This window comes from Sebastes fasciatus, chromosome 3 (assembly GCF_043250625.1).
Source record: "Sebastes fasciatus isolate fSebFas1 chromosome 3, fSebFas1.pri, whole genome shotgun sequence".
NCBI lineage: Eukaryota > Metazoa > Chordata > Actinopteri > Perciformes > Sebastidae > Sebastes > Sebastes fasciatus.
Genome location: NC_133797.1, coordinates 38,259,923 through 38,276,632, shown reverse-complemented (window position 1 = coordinate 38,276,632; position 16,710 = coordinate 38,259,923). Strand labels below are relative to the sequence as shown.

The 16,710-nt window shown below is 40.0% G+C and overlaps 1 protein-coding gene across 3 annotated transcripts; it reads left to right on the top strand.

The window, feature by feature from the left end:
• Window positions 1–994: 994 nt before the first annotated feature.
• On the top strand, window positions 995–16,374 carry pla2g6 (phospholipase A2, group VI (cytosolic, calcium-independent)). 3 transcript variants are annotated; one of them, XM_074630813.1, is made up of 19 exons: window positions 995–1,127; window positions 3,190–3,410; window positions 4,397–4,606; window positions 5,024–5,204; window positions 5,356–5,543; window positions 5,752–5,848; window positions 6,120–6,302; window positions 6,632–6,740; window positions 7,933–8,049; window positions 9,716–9,806; window positions 9,917–10,080; window positions 10,170–10,320; window positions 10,987–11,123; window positions 12,289–12,366; window positions 13,264–13,418; window positions 13,559–13,610; window positions 13,807–13,922; window positions 14,091–14,164; window positions 15,262–16,374. In XM_074630813.1, exons 1-19 carry the CDS (start codon window positions 1,080–1,082, stop codon window positions 15,404–15,406), a joined length of 2,517 nt encoding a protein of 838 aa, XP_074486914.1. In that variant the 5' UTR covers window positions 995–1,079; the 3' UTR covers window positions 15,407–16,374. The 3 variants fall into 3 exon arrangements, with proteins under 3 accessions (XP_074486914.1, XP_074486915.1, XP_074486916.1); XM_074630815.1 differs by having other exon boundaries at window positions 1,111–1,127; window positions 3,190–3,453; window positions 3,724–4,606; XM_074630814.1 differs by lacking the exon at window positions 12,289–12,366.
• The last annotated feature ends 336 nt before the right edge of the window (window positions 16,375–16,710 follow it).

Genomic DNA, 16,710 nt, shown 5'->3' with positions numbered 1-16,710 from the left:
GCCTGAATTGTCCCACCCCATACCAGAAATTTAAAAATTGTTTTAATTTTAACTTATTCTTATTGTATTTGTTCAATTTAACTGTCTGTAATGTGTATGTATATCTTATTTTATGTTGTACTTTTTAATTTTGTATCTATTTTTATTGTGTTCAGTTACATTACTTTATTGACTTGTGAGATGTGAGTTTTGCACAACAAAGGGGAATGAAGACTGGAGTTGATAAGCAGAAGCAGACACAATTTAGCTAACTAACATGAACCCATGATGACACACGTTGAGTGACAGCCTCCTCATTTGCATAATGAGGCAGAAATGCATAAAGAAATGTAAAAAGAAAAAAATACAGAAATAACTAAGTTTGGGGAAATAAATAGGGGTGAAATGCAAAGGGAAAATTGTGCATAAATAAATAGATAAATGCATAAATAGATGCATAAATAAATACCCACGTTTAAAATTAAAATAATACAAAAACTAATTAAATAAATAAATTTAAAATAAATGCAAACAAAAATAAATACAGTACAATTGGAAATCAAACAGAAGAGTAAATAAATAAGGAAATTGATACAAAGATAAATAAATAAAGAAACAAATTAAAACAGTCACATTTTTATCAATTAATTAATGGCCACATTTATTTCTAATATTATTTTTTCTACATTTAATGACATATTTATGTATTAATCTATTGAGTCATTTATTTATTCATTAATTTATTTTATATATATAGATATTTATAATATATAGTGGTGAAATGTAAAGGGAAATCGTGCATAAATAAATAAATAAATACACACGTTTATTTCTAATATTATTTTTGCTACATTTAATGACATATTTATGTATTAATCTATTGAGTTATGTATTTATTAAATCATTTATTTTAGTTTATGGCAGGTTTACAGTCAAAGGTTCTCTGGGACTTTCCACTGTGAAGAAAAATCCCCTAGCATCTTCTATGTGTTAAGCCCCTCCCCTTTTGCTTAGCAACCGCCTAATTCTTGAGCTCTGATTGGAGCAGCTCGCGTCAGTCACGATTTGTAGCAAGTTTGGTTGCGTCATCGTGGTTGTTGATGTCGCTGTCAGAAGTCAAGCAGCCTCCGCAGAGGACAGCCAGGCAGGTAAGAACCGACTCTCAGCGGCCGCTTAATGCGATTACCTGCACTTAGCAGGTAGATAACGGTAGTATACATGCTATAAATACTAAATACATTAAATAAACGGGTTAGTTTTGACCGGGAACTCGTGAGCAGCATGAATGGAGCCACTTGTTCCCCATTATAACGAGCAGCTTCCTCAGTCTGCATCGTCACTACCAGCTCTCTGACAGGAGGTAGAGAGTTAAACTAATGTATATATATACTAGTATCATTAACTTTACCTCACAGTAAACTGTTTCTAATAATGCACTTCATTACTCCACTGATCTAACTACAAACTACACAGACATAATGTGTCATATCTGGGATAGTAGACCTGTTGTTACTCTTCTTCAGAGGACACATCCTGTCTTCTTGAGGACAGAATAAATCATTCATTAATGATGACAGCTGTCCTACAGGCTGTGGTGAAGACGACAGAGCTGAACATGTGCTGCCAAAAACCTCCTATCTTATATTATAGATCATAGTAACATTGTAAACTCTCTGGTTTCTGCACTAATATATGCATTAATACTAATATTAGCTTTAATAATATTGTAAACTCTATAGTTTCTGCACTATTATCATTAATACTAATATTAGCATTAGTAACACTGTAAACTATAGTTTCAGCACTAACATAAGCATTACTAATATTTTAAACTCTATAGTTTCAGCACTAATATTATCATTTATACTAACATAAGCATTAATACTATTGTAAACTCTGGTTTCTGCACTAATTTAAGCATTAATACTAATATTAGCATTAATAATATTGTTAACTCTGGTTTCAGCACTAACATAAGCATTAATACTATTGTAAACTCTATAGTTGCAGCACTAATATTAGCTTTAATAATATTGTAAACTCTAGTTTCAGCACTAACATAAGCATTAATACTATTTTAAACTCTGTGGTTTCTGCACTAATATTAGCATTAATGATATTGTAAACTCTGGTTTCAGCAAGGAGGAGTCATCAAAGATGATGAGAGCTGTTTTTATTATTATCAAATCTTTATTGTAAATATTGGCAACATCCTGTCTTGAGGATAGAATAAATCATGAATTAATGATGACAACTGTCCTACAGGCCGTGGTGAAGAGGACAGAGCTGAACATGTGCTGCCAAAACCTCCTATCTTATATTATAGATCATAGTGCTGCAGACGGGTGGAACAAGTATTACGTCTTTTATTTAAGTAAAAACATCAGTACTACAGTGTAAAAATACTCTGTTACAAGTAAAAACCCTGCATTCAAGAAGTACAAAACGATTAGCATAGAGATACCGAAAGTAAAAATACTCATTATGCAAAATGGCCCATTTCAGAATAATGACTGTTACATTATCAGATTTTAATCATTTATGCATTAATGGGTTCATCACTTTAATGTTGCAGCTGGTAAGGTTGGAGCTCATTTTAATGACTTCATATACTGCAGTGTAGTTTAATCTACAATAATACATCCTAATGTGTTAGCTGATTTATATTTAGTATAAATCATCTGAATCTGGAAAGTAAGTAAAGTTATTAAATAAATAAATGTAGAAAAATTGCAATATTTGCCTCTGAGATGCAGTGGTGTAGAAGTAAGTATAAAATAGAAGTACTCAAGTTAGGGCTGCAACTAATGATTATTTTCTTTATCGATTAATCTGCAGATTATTTCCTAGATTAATCATTTGGTCTCTAAAATGTCAGAAAATAGTTAAAAAAATGTCCATCCCAATTTCTCAAACTCCCAGATGATGTCTTTAGATGTCTTGCTTTGTCCAAAACCCAAAGATATTCACTTTAATATGATATATAACAGAACATATTTTTGAGGCTGAAAACAGAATTTTCTGCTATTTTTGCATAAAAAATTACTTTAACGATTAATCAATTAATCAAAATAGTTGGCGATTATTTTCGACTAATTGTTACAGCACTAACTCAAGTAAAGTACAAGTACCTCAAAAATATATACAGTACTTGAGTAAATGTACTTGGTTGTCTGGGTCCTCCTTAAGCTCTCTGTTTTTCGTTCTCAGGTGACGATGCAGTTCCTGGGCCGGCTGTTGGACACTGTGTCCTCTGTGTCCACCCTCTTCACCAACCCCTACCGGGTTAGGGATGTGCCGCTGTCCGACTACGCTGGAGGGAGCAAAGTCCTGCTGAAAGAGGAGGGACGCATGGTCCTGTACAGAAACAGCCAGTGTCAGTCATGGGACTGTCTGCTCATGTGCCCCGAGACACCAAATGTGACCATGAGGTCAGTACTGATGTCATCACGGACAGGGAGAGAGGTGTGATGGGTGTCATTTGGTTTAAATATGCAGATGTCAGCTGAAATGACCACAACTATGTTTATTTTTCAGATTTGATTACTATTTTCAGCCTGTAAGATCTTATTGATTTAGCTTAGCTCACTATTGACCTGCACTGTTACCCAACAAAGCAGCTTATCTAAATCAAAGCCGTTACCTTGAATGAAACGGTGCTGGCTCAATCAGCCATAAAGCATTGAAGGTAAGAAGGTTCTACGGTTTGCCAGAACTGAAACCAAATGTTTAATCTGTCACCAGGTATTTTGCTTAATGTAAGTTTTAATGCAAACATTATGATCCCTGCAAACTTAACACCAGAGGCCTGAAAGCAAAAGGTTTTTAAGAACTGAACAGCATAATACAATTACATTAAATATATAATGTTGTGCTAGTGTGCAGAGAATTGTCAAAGCTACTTTTAAAACCTTCTTGTAAATGTGTCAATATCACAGAATCTGCAAACATTCGTATTGTGGATGTTAAGGTAACTAAAATGAATTAAAGCTGCAAGCAGCGATGGACTGGCCCTCACCTCTTGTACACGTTGGGGGTACTAGAGAGACGCCGGTTGACACGGCCGTGCATTTCCGTGGCCATCAGTCACTGTGCACACGAGTTAGACGTTATTTCCTGCGTGGAGTGCATGGCGCTGGAACTGAGGTATTGCAAATTGTATACCACTTCTTATATATATTATATATATTATATATTCTATATAGTTGAGAACAATGATCTCACCAAATTTCATGAACATCAAAGGAACTTTTCGCAGCTCTGGCTGTGTTTGGGAGCGCTGTGGAGCACTTTGTGTCTGGGAAACTGTTGTATTTATCTTATCTGTATTGTTTGCACCAGTATTACCACATTCCAGAGTCTTTGAGATTCGTGGTGAGATGGGAAATGTGTGTAATCATTGCTCTGTGTGAACCAGGCTGTTTCAGGTGGCGTCAGAGGAGGACGCCATGAACTGGTTCCCCCAGTATGCCCTCAAGCTTCGCCCCTTCTATGAGACACTTCCACTGAAGGCGGAGACCACCCAGCCTATCGTGGACTGCATCCGCAACCACCCGGACTGGAGCTCCGCCCACATCGCCGTGGAGACGGGCCTGAGAGAGTGTCTCAAACATAACTATGTCCAGAGGTATGATGGGAAGTGCTTGAGAAACATGATTATGACAGTTTAACAGCATCCAGTGGTGAGGTTGCAGATTGCAACCAACTGAATACCCGTCCACTCACCCCGCTTAGCTCAGCGTGTCGGAGAACTACGGTGGCTTTCAGGTTTGTCCGTTCATAACTATGTCAGGAAAGCAGTTTGTAGCCAAGTCTCAGATCTTGGATGTTGGAGTTACTTCAAGTTACTTCATTACCACACAATGATAACATTACAGTAAAGTGGCCTAAATGTTCAGTGTATCTCAAGATGCAAATCTGGAGTCTCTTCAAGTTCATTGTCATACTGTAGTGAAAGGATTCGAAAAAGAAAAAGGATAATTCAGAATATAAATGTGTTGGCTAAACCGTGCAAAACGACCTTACGCCATCTCTCTGTCTGCAGTCAGATCAACGCCCGGGATGCATCAGGTCAGACGCCGCTGCACCGGGCATGTGAGCGTGGCGACTCGCCGTGTGTGAAGGAGCTGTTGGACGAGAGCCAGGCTCGCACCGACATCAAAGACCGCAACGGAGAGACGCCCATGCACTGTGCCGCTAAACAGGACACTCCTGCCATCATCCAGGTGGGACTCCGCAGTAACATTTCCACCTGATCAACACGTGTGGAATGATCTTTTCACCGTGTTTTTTGTACTGATGCCGTCCTCTCAACTGAATAGTAACATGATTTTTTCCCGCCTTCCATGTCCATCACGCCATCCTTCCCTCGTTCAGGTCATGTGCTCGCGTTTGTGCTCGGGGGTGAATGATCTGAACAACAACGGGGAGACGCCGCTCCACGTGGCCTGCCGCCTGGGACGCGTTGAGTCCGTCAAAGCTCTGTTGGGGGGTGGGGCCAAGTGTGATGTCATCGGTGGCGCCGGCTACCCCGTCCACAGTGCCATGAAGTACAGTGAGAAAGGGTGAGTACGGTTAAAGATGAGGATTTTCTCTTGTCTCCTCCATGTGGTGTAACTGGTGATTTTAACTGGTTTCTGTAGGTTGTAATCAGTCCATGATGGTCTTAGTGGAGATGTTCAAATCAATGTTTCTTGTCCAAATTTATTTTGATCAGATATATAGATAGTATAGTATATAATAGTCCTGTTTTATTTTGTGTTTGACTGTCAGCTGTGTGGAGGAGATCCTCAAAGCGGACCCAGGCCAGCTCCAGGCGGAGGACCATTTGTATGGAGGGACGCCTCTCCACTGGTCCAAAACTGCTGAGGTGACAAATATGACATTAAAATCCATAATGAGCTGTTTGAATTACAGTATATGTTTGCATCCTAGTAGTATACATGCAGAGAAATGTGTGTGTTAATGCTTTGATGGATTTAGGACCTTTGTTAACTTCTGTGGCCTGTAACTGTGTTGCTGCTGTGGGTGCTCTGGGCTACCAAACCGAGACATATTCATGTTAGGAATCAGAAATGTCTTAACATTTGAAGGTAAATATCAAGCAGATGTTTGAATAAATCTTCCTCTGTCTCTGCCAGATGTGTCGTTTGCTGCTGGAACACGGCTGTGCAGTGAACTACCTCAGTAAGACCGGAGAGAGCGCCCTCCACATTCTGACCAAGAAGGGCCGCTTTGAGGCGTCCATGGTGCTGCTCACCCACGGAGCCAACGCCAACCTGAAGGGCCAGGATGGAAACACAGCCCTGCACCTCGCTATGAAGGTGTGATGCCATCTCTGCCTTGTACTTGTTTTCCAGATGAAAGCAGTGATATCTTACTGATCATCAACATGCTCATGAAAGGGGAAATGTCAAGGAATGACTTTGCAAAGTGGTTGCAACATCATGAAGAGGGGATAACACTGAAAGATTAAAGACGTTTTAAAATCCAGTCAATTAGGAAATCAGGTTGCATCACATGTACAGTATAAGAATAAAGTGCTCTGGAATGGCCAGCATGCTCACACTACAAGAGTTCTTGCTGACATTTCTTGAATAGCAAATGTTCTTGTTGTTTTTTTTTACACTTTTTGTGTGACTCTGTTCATCAGATGGACCACATGGAGTTGATCAAAGCTCTGATTGTGTTCGGGGCTGATGTGGAGATCCACAACGACCTGGGAGAAACACCTGGACTCATCGCTGCTCGCACCAGCAAAGGTAAGAGAGAGAGAAGGGATGCAAAACTGTGAGAAGAGATGAGATGAGAGGTAAGGAGGCATGTCCAGGAGGAGAGAGAGAGAGAGAGAGGAGGCAAATCAGGAATAGTGATGAGTTTAATATGCTTGACCTAACAGGCCAGTTTGAACTTTATAATTATTATTCAAATGCGTGTGTTCCACTGTAGACAGTAAAGCTACTGCACGGAAATGGTTTGGTGTGTAAGTGATTTACAAAATGACAAACTTGAAGCAATCTTTAGTGTCTCGTCTCAATATATGAAACCCTGTTTTACAGCTCGTACTACTAATACGTTAGTGTGTGACTGGTTAGAAGCGGCATGGTTAGAACGCATTCCCACCGTGTCTATTTAAAGGTGCAATAAGCACAATTTACTGTCATATAGTGTAAGATAAGATAAGAAGAAGTCCAAAGAGGAAGAAAACAGAGAGTTATTCATGATAAAATAAACCTCTCTATCTCGTCTGTGAATTGTTGTAGTTTAAATCTTTCCATCCACTGCTCCCACGTTCACCTTCAGAGCTCCAAGTGAGTGGCAATTGAATTTTTTATTGCTGTCGCCAAAGCTAAAAGTCATTGTGTTTGCATCCCCCCTTCATTTCTCAAATTACCAGTTGACTTTGACTCTCTTACAGAGTTTCAAATGATTAAAATGATTCATTTCACGATCACAAATGTAGAATTTATCATTTTTATTTCTGTCAATATTGGATTTTAAGGTGCAAATGTGTTTTTTTAATCTTTTTGGACACTCATGCAAATTATGCCTAAATTTTTTTATAATGGAGGTTTACTCATTGTGGTACTGATGGAAATCACAGACTATATAATGGAAAATATTAAAAAAATTCACTTTGATTTTTTTTATAAAAGATCAGAACAATTTGGCCGAAGAAATAAAATAAATAAAAAGAAATGTCTTCATAAGAATGGATGCTGAATGAGGCCCATTGTGTGTGAAACCACCCACTGGACGCTCTGAAGCAGAAATGGTGGTAAAAGGAGTTTTCTGTCGTTTGTTGATTATATTTTTTTAAATGCATGATGATCGCTAACAGCTGGCTTCTGTTCTTGCTTTCTCTCTCTTCTTCCATCTCTCTCTCTCTATCTTTATCCCTCTCCATCTTTTCTCTCTGCTGTCTGTGCTGTGTGTGCATGTCTAACCTGAAAGGTCCTAATAGAAAGATACTGCTGGACATGCTGTGTAGTGTAGGCGTCCAGCGGTGCCTCCCACCCTCCCCCAGCAGTCCTCCCCCCTTCTCCAACAAGACCAAGCCTGCAGGCATAGGTAACGTCATTCATTTAAATGTCTCCCTGTCATTCATCGAGGGAGTTTTTATTCTCATTTTCCACACCTCTACAGTACATCACCTCTTTCATACTCCAAAGAGTACAGACTGATCGTCAACAGATGAACAGATTTGTATTGGTCATATTTAAAGGCACAATGAGGAGGATTTGTTGGTTGCGGTTTGTAAACACAATATTCAAAGTTGGTCCCTTGTACCTTGTCGCTACATTTTTATAGAGGTTGATGCACAGAAACACAAAATCAAAACAATCCATGGAGAAATACACAGCCCGTATTCAGGAACTGTTCCTTTAAACAAGGAGGATTTCTGTACATTTGTGATGTCACAAATCGTCAATATATAGACCAGTTTTAAATGTAAACTTTCTAAATGTGTCCCAGTTTATTTCCGCTTGCAGTGTATGTGAATGACATCAGCTGACAGGAAGTAAACACGGACCCAAGCTGTTGCCTAGCAACGCAATTTAATTGCAATTCTGTTGAAATGCACTAAAATTGCAGAGAGTGCACTAAGAGTGTTTCAGAGGGTGAATACGGGCATATTCAGGCAGACAGTATCAGGAAAATAAAGTTGTTGTTTTTTAACTTTTTTACTTACTAAACATAAAATACAAGTACGCCTATGAAACCAGAAATGAGCATGATATGGGACCTTTAAATAAAAATCTCCAAGACAATTACTTTAAGTGCTCTGGGAAAATTTTTAATCATGAACAAGATCTGAGTTGTCTGTGAAACCTGAGCTGCAAGGTGTGATGTTATTTTCATGCATCAGCAAATGACCAAAAAGAATATGTGATGAGGCAGCATCGCCCAGCTCCCAAACACTATGCTGATAGTGTTTACAGTGATGGCATAGATTGTTTTTTGGAAAGCTTCCATGAATAAACCAAATGTCATTATACTAAGCTAAATGTTTTTTTACAGATAGTGAAACTTAGATGCTCTTTGCAGGGTTCAGCGTTAATGTTTTTACTTAACTTGCCCGGTCGGGAAAGTGGGTCAGAAATCTACCTGCCCAAAGTCAATTTTTATTTGCACACATACAAATAGTTTTATTTATTAGTGGTTATCAAATAACAACAAAGATTAAAGTTAATTGTCATGTTTTATACGCCTTGCTCTCAAACTTGCAGCGAACTGCACAATACATAGTTGGAATTTCGCCCACATCCTCCAGCGCCGCCCAACTAAACTCCTGTTTCCAGGATGATTGAAATGGTCGCTTGCACTTCAGCTCATAAACTTTGTCTTTATGCGCCGCAATTTTCCGATCGGTACTAAGCATGTGCATCTCTCAACAGAGATGAGAAAGAAACGAGATGGCTCAAGTTTCAAGTTTAGATATAGAGCACATTTAAAACAACAAAAGTTGGCCAAAGTACTGTACACTGGTAAAACAACAACAACACAATATACTGTATAAGAAGGCTCACTCCTTAGCTACTTCATCATCAGCTGGGAAAAAAAAAATATTATTTTTTACCACTCGCCCAATCAGGCAAGTGAGTTGGTAGATTTACTGGCCTTGTTGAGGCTTGTAAAACTCCCATGTGGCTTGTAGGAAACCCAGTGACCCTTTTCCTCCTTTATGCATACATGTGTTGGTCCCATATCAATAGCTGTTGTGATTGGCTGACAGGGTTTGGGGACATCATGTATATGGGAGCTGCAGTCAGTGCGATGAGCAGAAGCACGTCTGAAGTGGACGGACTCACAATGGAGAAAAGGAAGTGAGTAATTATGTTATTTTTACTCAGGAATATTTTCATATTTTGTATTGATTCATATTAGAGACAACAGAACAAACATTAAACATTTTTTTTAATCCTCTCCTCTGCAGGATGGATAGACTGCTGTGTCTGGATGGGGGAGGTATTAAAGGCCTGGTGTTGATCCAGATGTTGATCGCTCTGGAGAGAGAGGCCGGTCGGCCCACCAGAGAGCTCTTCGACTGGGTGGCTGGCACCAGCACCGGGGGCATCCTGGCCCTCGCTATCGTCCATGGTGTGTGTGTGTGCGTTTCCCTTTTATTTCCACATGTTTTTTATTATCACGTAGCATCAAAACAATAATTCTGTTTCTTCTATATGCAGGTAAGTCCATGGAGTACCTGCGCTGCCTCTACTTTAGGATGAAGGAGCAGGTGTTCAGGGGGTCACGACCTTATGAATCAGCACCACTGGAGGACTTCCTGAAGAAAGAGTTTGGAGAGAACACCAAGATGACAGATGTCCAATACCCCAGGTAACTCTTCATGTTGAATGTGTCCTCTAGGTAATAGGAAGAAAACTGTACAGAGACACTAGGATTAAAAATGATGATGGCGGCTCCTCCAGAAGCCTCCTATCTCCTCGCATCTCCTCCCATCATAGAGGATCTTCCAATCCCTTAAATGCACCTTGACGAAACAAGGAGCGAAGAGAGAGGAGGCTTCTGGAGGAGCCGCCATCATCACAAATTGACGTCGCTTCACATGACGCTTCAGAGGAAATGATGCCTAATTTCTCTGAAAACATATTTCCTTGTTTCCTCTCGTTTCCCTCCTCTGCTCGCAGGAGGCGAGGAAAGGAATCAAGGAGACACGTTAACATAATGAAAAGCACCCGCTGTCTCGTTTACCGTGTTTTGTGGGTGTGACATTTTTTTATGCCGCGTCATCATCATTCATCTCCTCATAGCCTGCAAACACCTGCGGGAAACACTGTTTACGTGATTTATTTTTTTTAACAAGCGCGCTCGCCCTGCTAGAATATAAAAGTATAATGTGATGCACACTGACTGACAAAAGAAAAACAACAAAACAACAAAAAATGTAGGCTCGACTTGAAGAATTTTAACTTTTTTTATGAGCGTAAAACTCTCTAACAATAACTCTTTTCTCTTCCCACTCATTTATGTGTTTGCTTACAGGGTGATGGTGACCAGCGTTCTAGCAGACAGACATCCAGGCGAGCTGCACATCTTCAGGAACTACAACCCCCCCTCCGTCCGCAGAGTGCCCCCATACGCCACCAGTGCCACGTTCAAGCCCCTCACCATCCCACAAGGTATTCAACTAGTGGTTGTTGGTTTGCTCACTATAGGAGGGGTAGTGCACTGCATTGACACTACCACTAGATGGTGTCATAGAAAGCAAACCCTACACTTGGTGGCTTTAAATTCTGGGATTAAAGCTGGGGGAAGCAGTTTATTTTTGGTGTTATTGAGCTAAAATTCCATAATAACTTATGAATATATTGTAATTCAAGTGGAACCCAGGGTAGGCAGTTTTCTGGAAAAGTAAAAAAAAAAAAAAAAGCCAGAATTTGGAAATACAGCCCCTCATCCTGCAGCTCTCCTCTCTCAGTCCTAAGCCCCTCCAACCGGACGAGGAGATGCATATGCACGAGTACTACACATCCATTTCAATCTTCATCCCGGTCATGATTGTGATCCTGATGCTGTCATATATAGCGGCAGTTCTATAAGAAATACAATTAATGTTTTCTTTGCAAACTTTGAGATGACAATCTCTGATTCGAGGCTCTAGCGAGCTGCACTTTCAGCGAAGCGTTTCAGAGATGGAGAGAAAGTGTTGCTAATAGTTTAACCTTCTGCTAACCGTAGCCGTCGTGGCTGCGCCGCAGCGATGAGCTCCGTTCTCTTTATACATCCACGGTGAGCTCACGCAGAAGGCTGAACTATTAGAGCGATGGAGAGAAAATGATGCTTTCCCCGTGAGCAGAAGGCTATTAACTAACTATTAACAACACATTCTCTCCATCTCTGAAACGCTTCAACGATATTGTTTGACTTTCTTTTTGATAAGTCTGTCTTCTTTTTTTGAGTTGATTTGCAGTGGACGCAGCTGTTGCCAATGCTGGACAAGCCATCTGAAAGGACGTGCACTTGCATTTGTAGAACAGCCAATAGGAACGCTCTCTCTCTGAAATGACCTGTGATTGGCCAAAGTCTCCCGTCACGGGCTAGATTTTTTAAAGCCTGAAAACAGAGCCATGAGGAGGTACAGAAGTCTAGTTTTCTCTCAGAACACTTGAATTACAATATGCTGAAAGGTTATTATGAAATTGTTGCCCAATGATGCCAAAAGTATACTGCCTACTGTCGAGGCACTGGGTGAAAGCACAGCAACCTACTCCTGAATTTGCATGCCGTGGTATTCCTGACCAGCCGTGCCGTGTTGTTTGAGTGGCAGCCATGTTGTTGTTGCAGGATGGGAGGATGAGGATGTGTTGGTAGTAGGATACACAGAGGAGCCAACCAGAAAGCATAGGAAGGTGACAGATGAAGGTGTGTGTCTGTGTGTGTGAGAGACTACAAGCATTTCAGAGGAACAACCATTTTTACATGGTTAAAGTTGTTTTTATTATTATTATTGACTCACAAAATAACAGAAAAACAAAAGATACACAATTTTAACAATTAATAAACCCAGAAATGTGTCCTGCCATTTAAAAAACAATATACAGATCCAAACCAACACTTTACAGAACAACATTATCAGTCCTAAACATGAAACGTTCCTTATATTTTCTCTCTACTTTGATCTTACAGCGCAGGCATCATGCACTGTTAATACTGTCGAACAGCACTGGCAGAAACAGAAGACAATTATTAGTTTTTATCTGTTTCTTTCCCTTCCTCTTATTTTCATAGTGACATCAAGTACTTTTCCACTCATGTCTCATGTTTCACTGTATTCTGTCTCATTGTTTTGGAGTCTGAAGGAATAGTTTGACATTTTGGCAAAAACACTTATTCACTTTGTTTGATGAAAAGATTGATGCCACTCTCAGGTCTGTATAACGAGATAGCGATGTATACCGTGTTAATTAATGAGCTGTAGAGATGCTGCTAGGTGGATTTTGTCACCTTCCGACAGAGCCAGGCTAGCTGTTTGCCTGTTTCCAGTCTTTATGCTAAGCTAAGTTAGCCTGCTGCTGGTAGCTGGTATCAATGTTCTCATTTAAGCAAATAATCTTATTTCCCAAAATGTCAAACTCTTCCTTTGAATGTGATTTCATACCAAACACATGCTTACTTTTAATAGCACAGCACAAATAACACCTTTTCAGCATGGATGAATGTGGATACTAACGGCTTCTCTCTGCACCTAGATAATCAAAGTGTGTGATTGATTGTTTCATGCCTTTTTTTAAATTTTTAATATCCCTGTGTTTACACCAGAACAACTTGTGTGGCGAGCCGCCCGCTCCAGCGGCGCTGCCCCTACTTACTTCCGACCAATGGGCCGCTTTCTGGATGGAGGGCTGCTGGCCAATAACCCGACGCTAGACGCCATGTCAGAAGTCCATCAGTACAATAAAGCTTTAAAAGCGGAGGTAGGAAACCTGACAGCTGCTTCTAGTTTCACTTCTCCCTTCCATTAAGTTCACATTTAATCACTAACACAAATGAATATTTAAAGCCTTTAAGTTTTATTAGATCAATTAATTATCTGTCTCCTCCTCCTTCCTCTCAGGGCCATGGAAATGAAATCAAGAGGTTGGGTATCGTGGTCTCCCTCGGTACAGGTAAGACACTCATTGTATCTGAACATGGAAAATATGAAAAAAAACTCCAACATCCATAAGTTATATGTCATATGATGAATGCTGTTTATCCAAGGTGCCCTTTTTAAGATGGGAGGCAGCAGTATGAAAAGTTACACAGCACGTTGTGAATAACTATCTGTCTCTGAGAGCTAAGTCTTCCTGTTTGTATCTGCAGGTAAACCTCCTCAGGTGGTGGTGAGCTCTGTGGATGTTTTCCGACCCACCAACCCTCTGGAGCTGGCCAAGAGCTTCGTGGGAGCCAAGGAGCTGGGCAAGATGCTGGTGGACTGTGTGAGTACAGAGCCATATACGTATATAATAATATTATAATGATATAATCTGTTTTGGAGGGCGGTGGATTGCGCCCTCCGGGTTGGGAGGGAGTCACTGTCCCAAGCGAACGTAAGTATCTCGGGTGTGAAAGTGTCTTTTTGTTTCTCTCTCTCTCTGACTGGACAGTGTACAGACTCTGATGGCTGTGCAGTGGACAGAGCCGGAGCCTGGTGTGAAATGATCGACACCATCTACCACAGGTCAGCTGACTACCAACCTGCTGCACTTTGCTTCTCATTAATTCAGCCAGTTCTCTTTTTCTGTCTTGACATCTTTATCACTCCATCTCCTCTTTGGCCCACTTCTCTTGGTCTCTCATTTTCTCACACTCTTTCTTCCTCTTCTGTGTTTTAAGCCATCAGTTTATCTTTAATGACACAAGTGCTGCAATGTGCAGTGTTTAATGACACAGGTTAGACTGATACGGCCGGCAAAGAGGAAACAAATAGGTGCTATACCTGAGTGACGAGTGACAATTCAGCATGTTTGACTGCTCACACAATCAGACCGCCAATTAAATAAAGGAAATGCAGAATAATCATAAAGGAATCTGAGCAAGCAAATACACCACCATGACATGCATATGAAGTTAGCTATTGAGACCCTCACTTTCATACTTATAGACATTATTTCTGCTAATAATTCACTATAAAAAAATCTGGTAGGAACTGACGTACTCTTGTAGCCACAGTAGAATAAAACATTGGAAACGGAGTTTTGACAACGGAAATGGCTCAGAAGCCAGTCTGAAGCCTGATGGTTTTGTCACAGGAAATACTTTTACATACGTTTACCTCATTATTTGACACTTTGGCCACGTTTAATATGAACATCTGACATTATAACATTATATATATATCAATGACAGAAAATAAGGAAAAGCATAATAGGTCCCCTTTAAATAATTTACTTGACAGCTTTAGAGTCAACAGGAAGAGAACACCTCTCATCAAACAAGTGTTTAACCTTTAACAGTCATATCAAGTCCAGTTTAGTCAGTTAAAGGGCGGGTCCATTATTTTGTTGTTTATTTTAGGTTTGTATATCATTCTGTATCTTCCCAGTAGTGTTCCTTATGTATTCAAATACAAACATTTGCATTTTGGTCAAATTATATTTTAGCATCAAATTGCTATTTTCCCTTCAAACCCACATCGTGACCTGACGTAGGTTTCTGCATGACGACGAGGAATACATAACATTATATTCAAACACAAGTCTGCAGGATTTCATTATTAGTGTTTGTCACATTGTCATTTGTCCAGTACTTTGAAACTGTTTATTGTCTTTTGTGCAGATTGAGTCCCCAGCTGTCTCAGGAAGTGATGCTGGATGAGGTGAGTGACGCGGTCCTGGTGGACATGCTGTGGGAGACCCAGATGTACCTGTACGAGAAGAGGGAAAACCTCCAGTCCCTTGCTAAGGTGCTGCTGAACAAATGAAAGCACCAGAAACATCACACGGAGGAGGAGGCTGCGAACAGCAGAGGAGATGGAGAATATGGAAGCTGACGGCAGAGACCCGTGAGCGGAGTCAAAAGATGAGCGAGCCATGTGATTCAAGATTGTAACGTCTGTGTTGGTGTGCTCTTTCTTTCAAACTCCTTGACCGCAATGACTCTCATATTTACGCTGAAATGTCAGGAGCAAATGTGTGAATCAAGATTAACGTAGCCTACTGAACAGCAAGTTATGTAGCATCATGCGACCGTATCACTGACCTTATCATCACTATCATGGTTCATTAAGTTTGTACATAAACCAGGGAAGGAGAGCGTGACGTTTTCCCATCTTTGATGTGTGAGTACAGAGGAAATGTAGGAGGAAGTGGTGGTATCAAACTCAAAGTAGCACACAATGACTGCTAACTGTAACCCCCTCTCTCTCTCTCTCTTTAGTGTTGGGTTACAACTGTTCCTCTTTTTAACCCAAGTAAATACTAAGAAACTCATTATACAGACATGTCATATAAGGCCATATGATCAAGGGGACCTTGCAGTACTATTACACCATATGCAGTGTACATGTACTGTAGCACAGTGTGGATGGTGGTGACGATGAACCAGCTCTGCCTTATATGTCAGGGACCCACATTTGTACCATTTCCTTTCTTTTCTCCACAACACATTTCCAGGTCTTTACTATACAAGTTATTTATACTGACTTTAAACACAATACGCCCACAAATAACTTGCTTGCTCACTGTTACAACCTCTCAGTCTGCTGTGTCTTGAGCGCATATTTAACACGTACTGGACTTAAAACTAGACTTGAAGATTAAATTTACTTGAAAGAGAAAGAAACAGAAGACCCACTGCTACTTGCACAACAAATGATTTCCTATGTTTTTTTGTATTTGGATTAATTACTGAAGTGTATACTTGTATGGTAATAAAATATATTAATATGGACTTAAGTTGCCGTTTTGTTTCTTTGTTGTTAGATAAAATAAGATAATCCTTTATTAGTCCCACAGCGGGGAAATCTGCAGGATTACAGCAGCAAAGGGGGACAGTCCAAACAACAAGAGGCATCTGTAACAAACATAACAAGATCTAATAAATAAGCAAGTAAACAATAAAGATATAGTAAGTAAGTAAACAGTAAAAAACAAGTTGAAAAATGTACTGAATGAGTGGCTGGGTTCACATTATTGCACAGATGAATATGAAATGTTGATATTGTAGTCACACTTTTGCTTTAATATCTGGCGTTTAATTTAATCTTTCCTATATTTTATCAATGAA

What these genes read in the sequence shown, in the direction of transcription:
- pla2g6 (XM_074630813.1), top strand. Translation starts at nt 1,080, where the DNA reads ATGTCGCTGTCAGAAGTCAAGCAGCCTCCGCAGAGGACAGCCAGGCAG. An exon ending in GGCCCTCGCTATCGTCCATG is followed by an intron (nt 10,081 to 10,169) that starts GTGTGTGTGTGT and finishes TTCTATATGCAG; the next exon opens with GTAAGTCCATGGAGTACCTG. An exon ending in TAGGAAGGTGACAGATGAAG is followed by an intron (nt 12,367 to 13,263) that starts GTGTGTGTCTGT and finishes TGTTTACACCAG; the next exon opens with AACAACTTGTGTGGCGAGCC.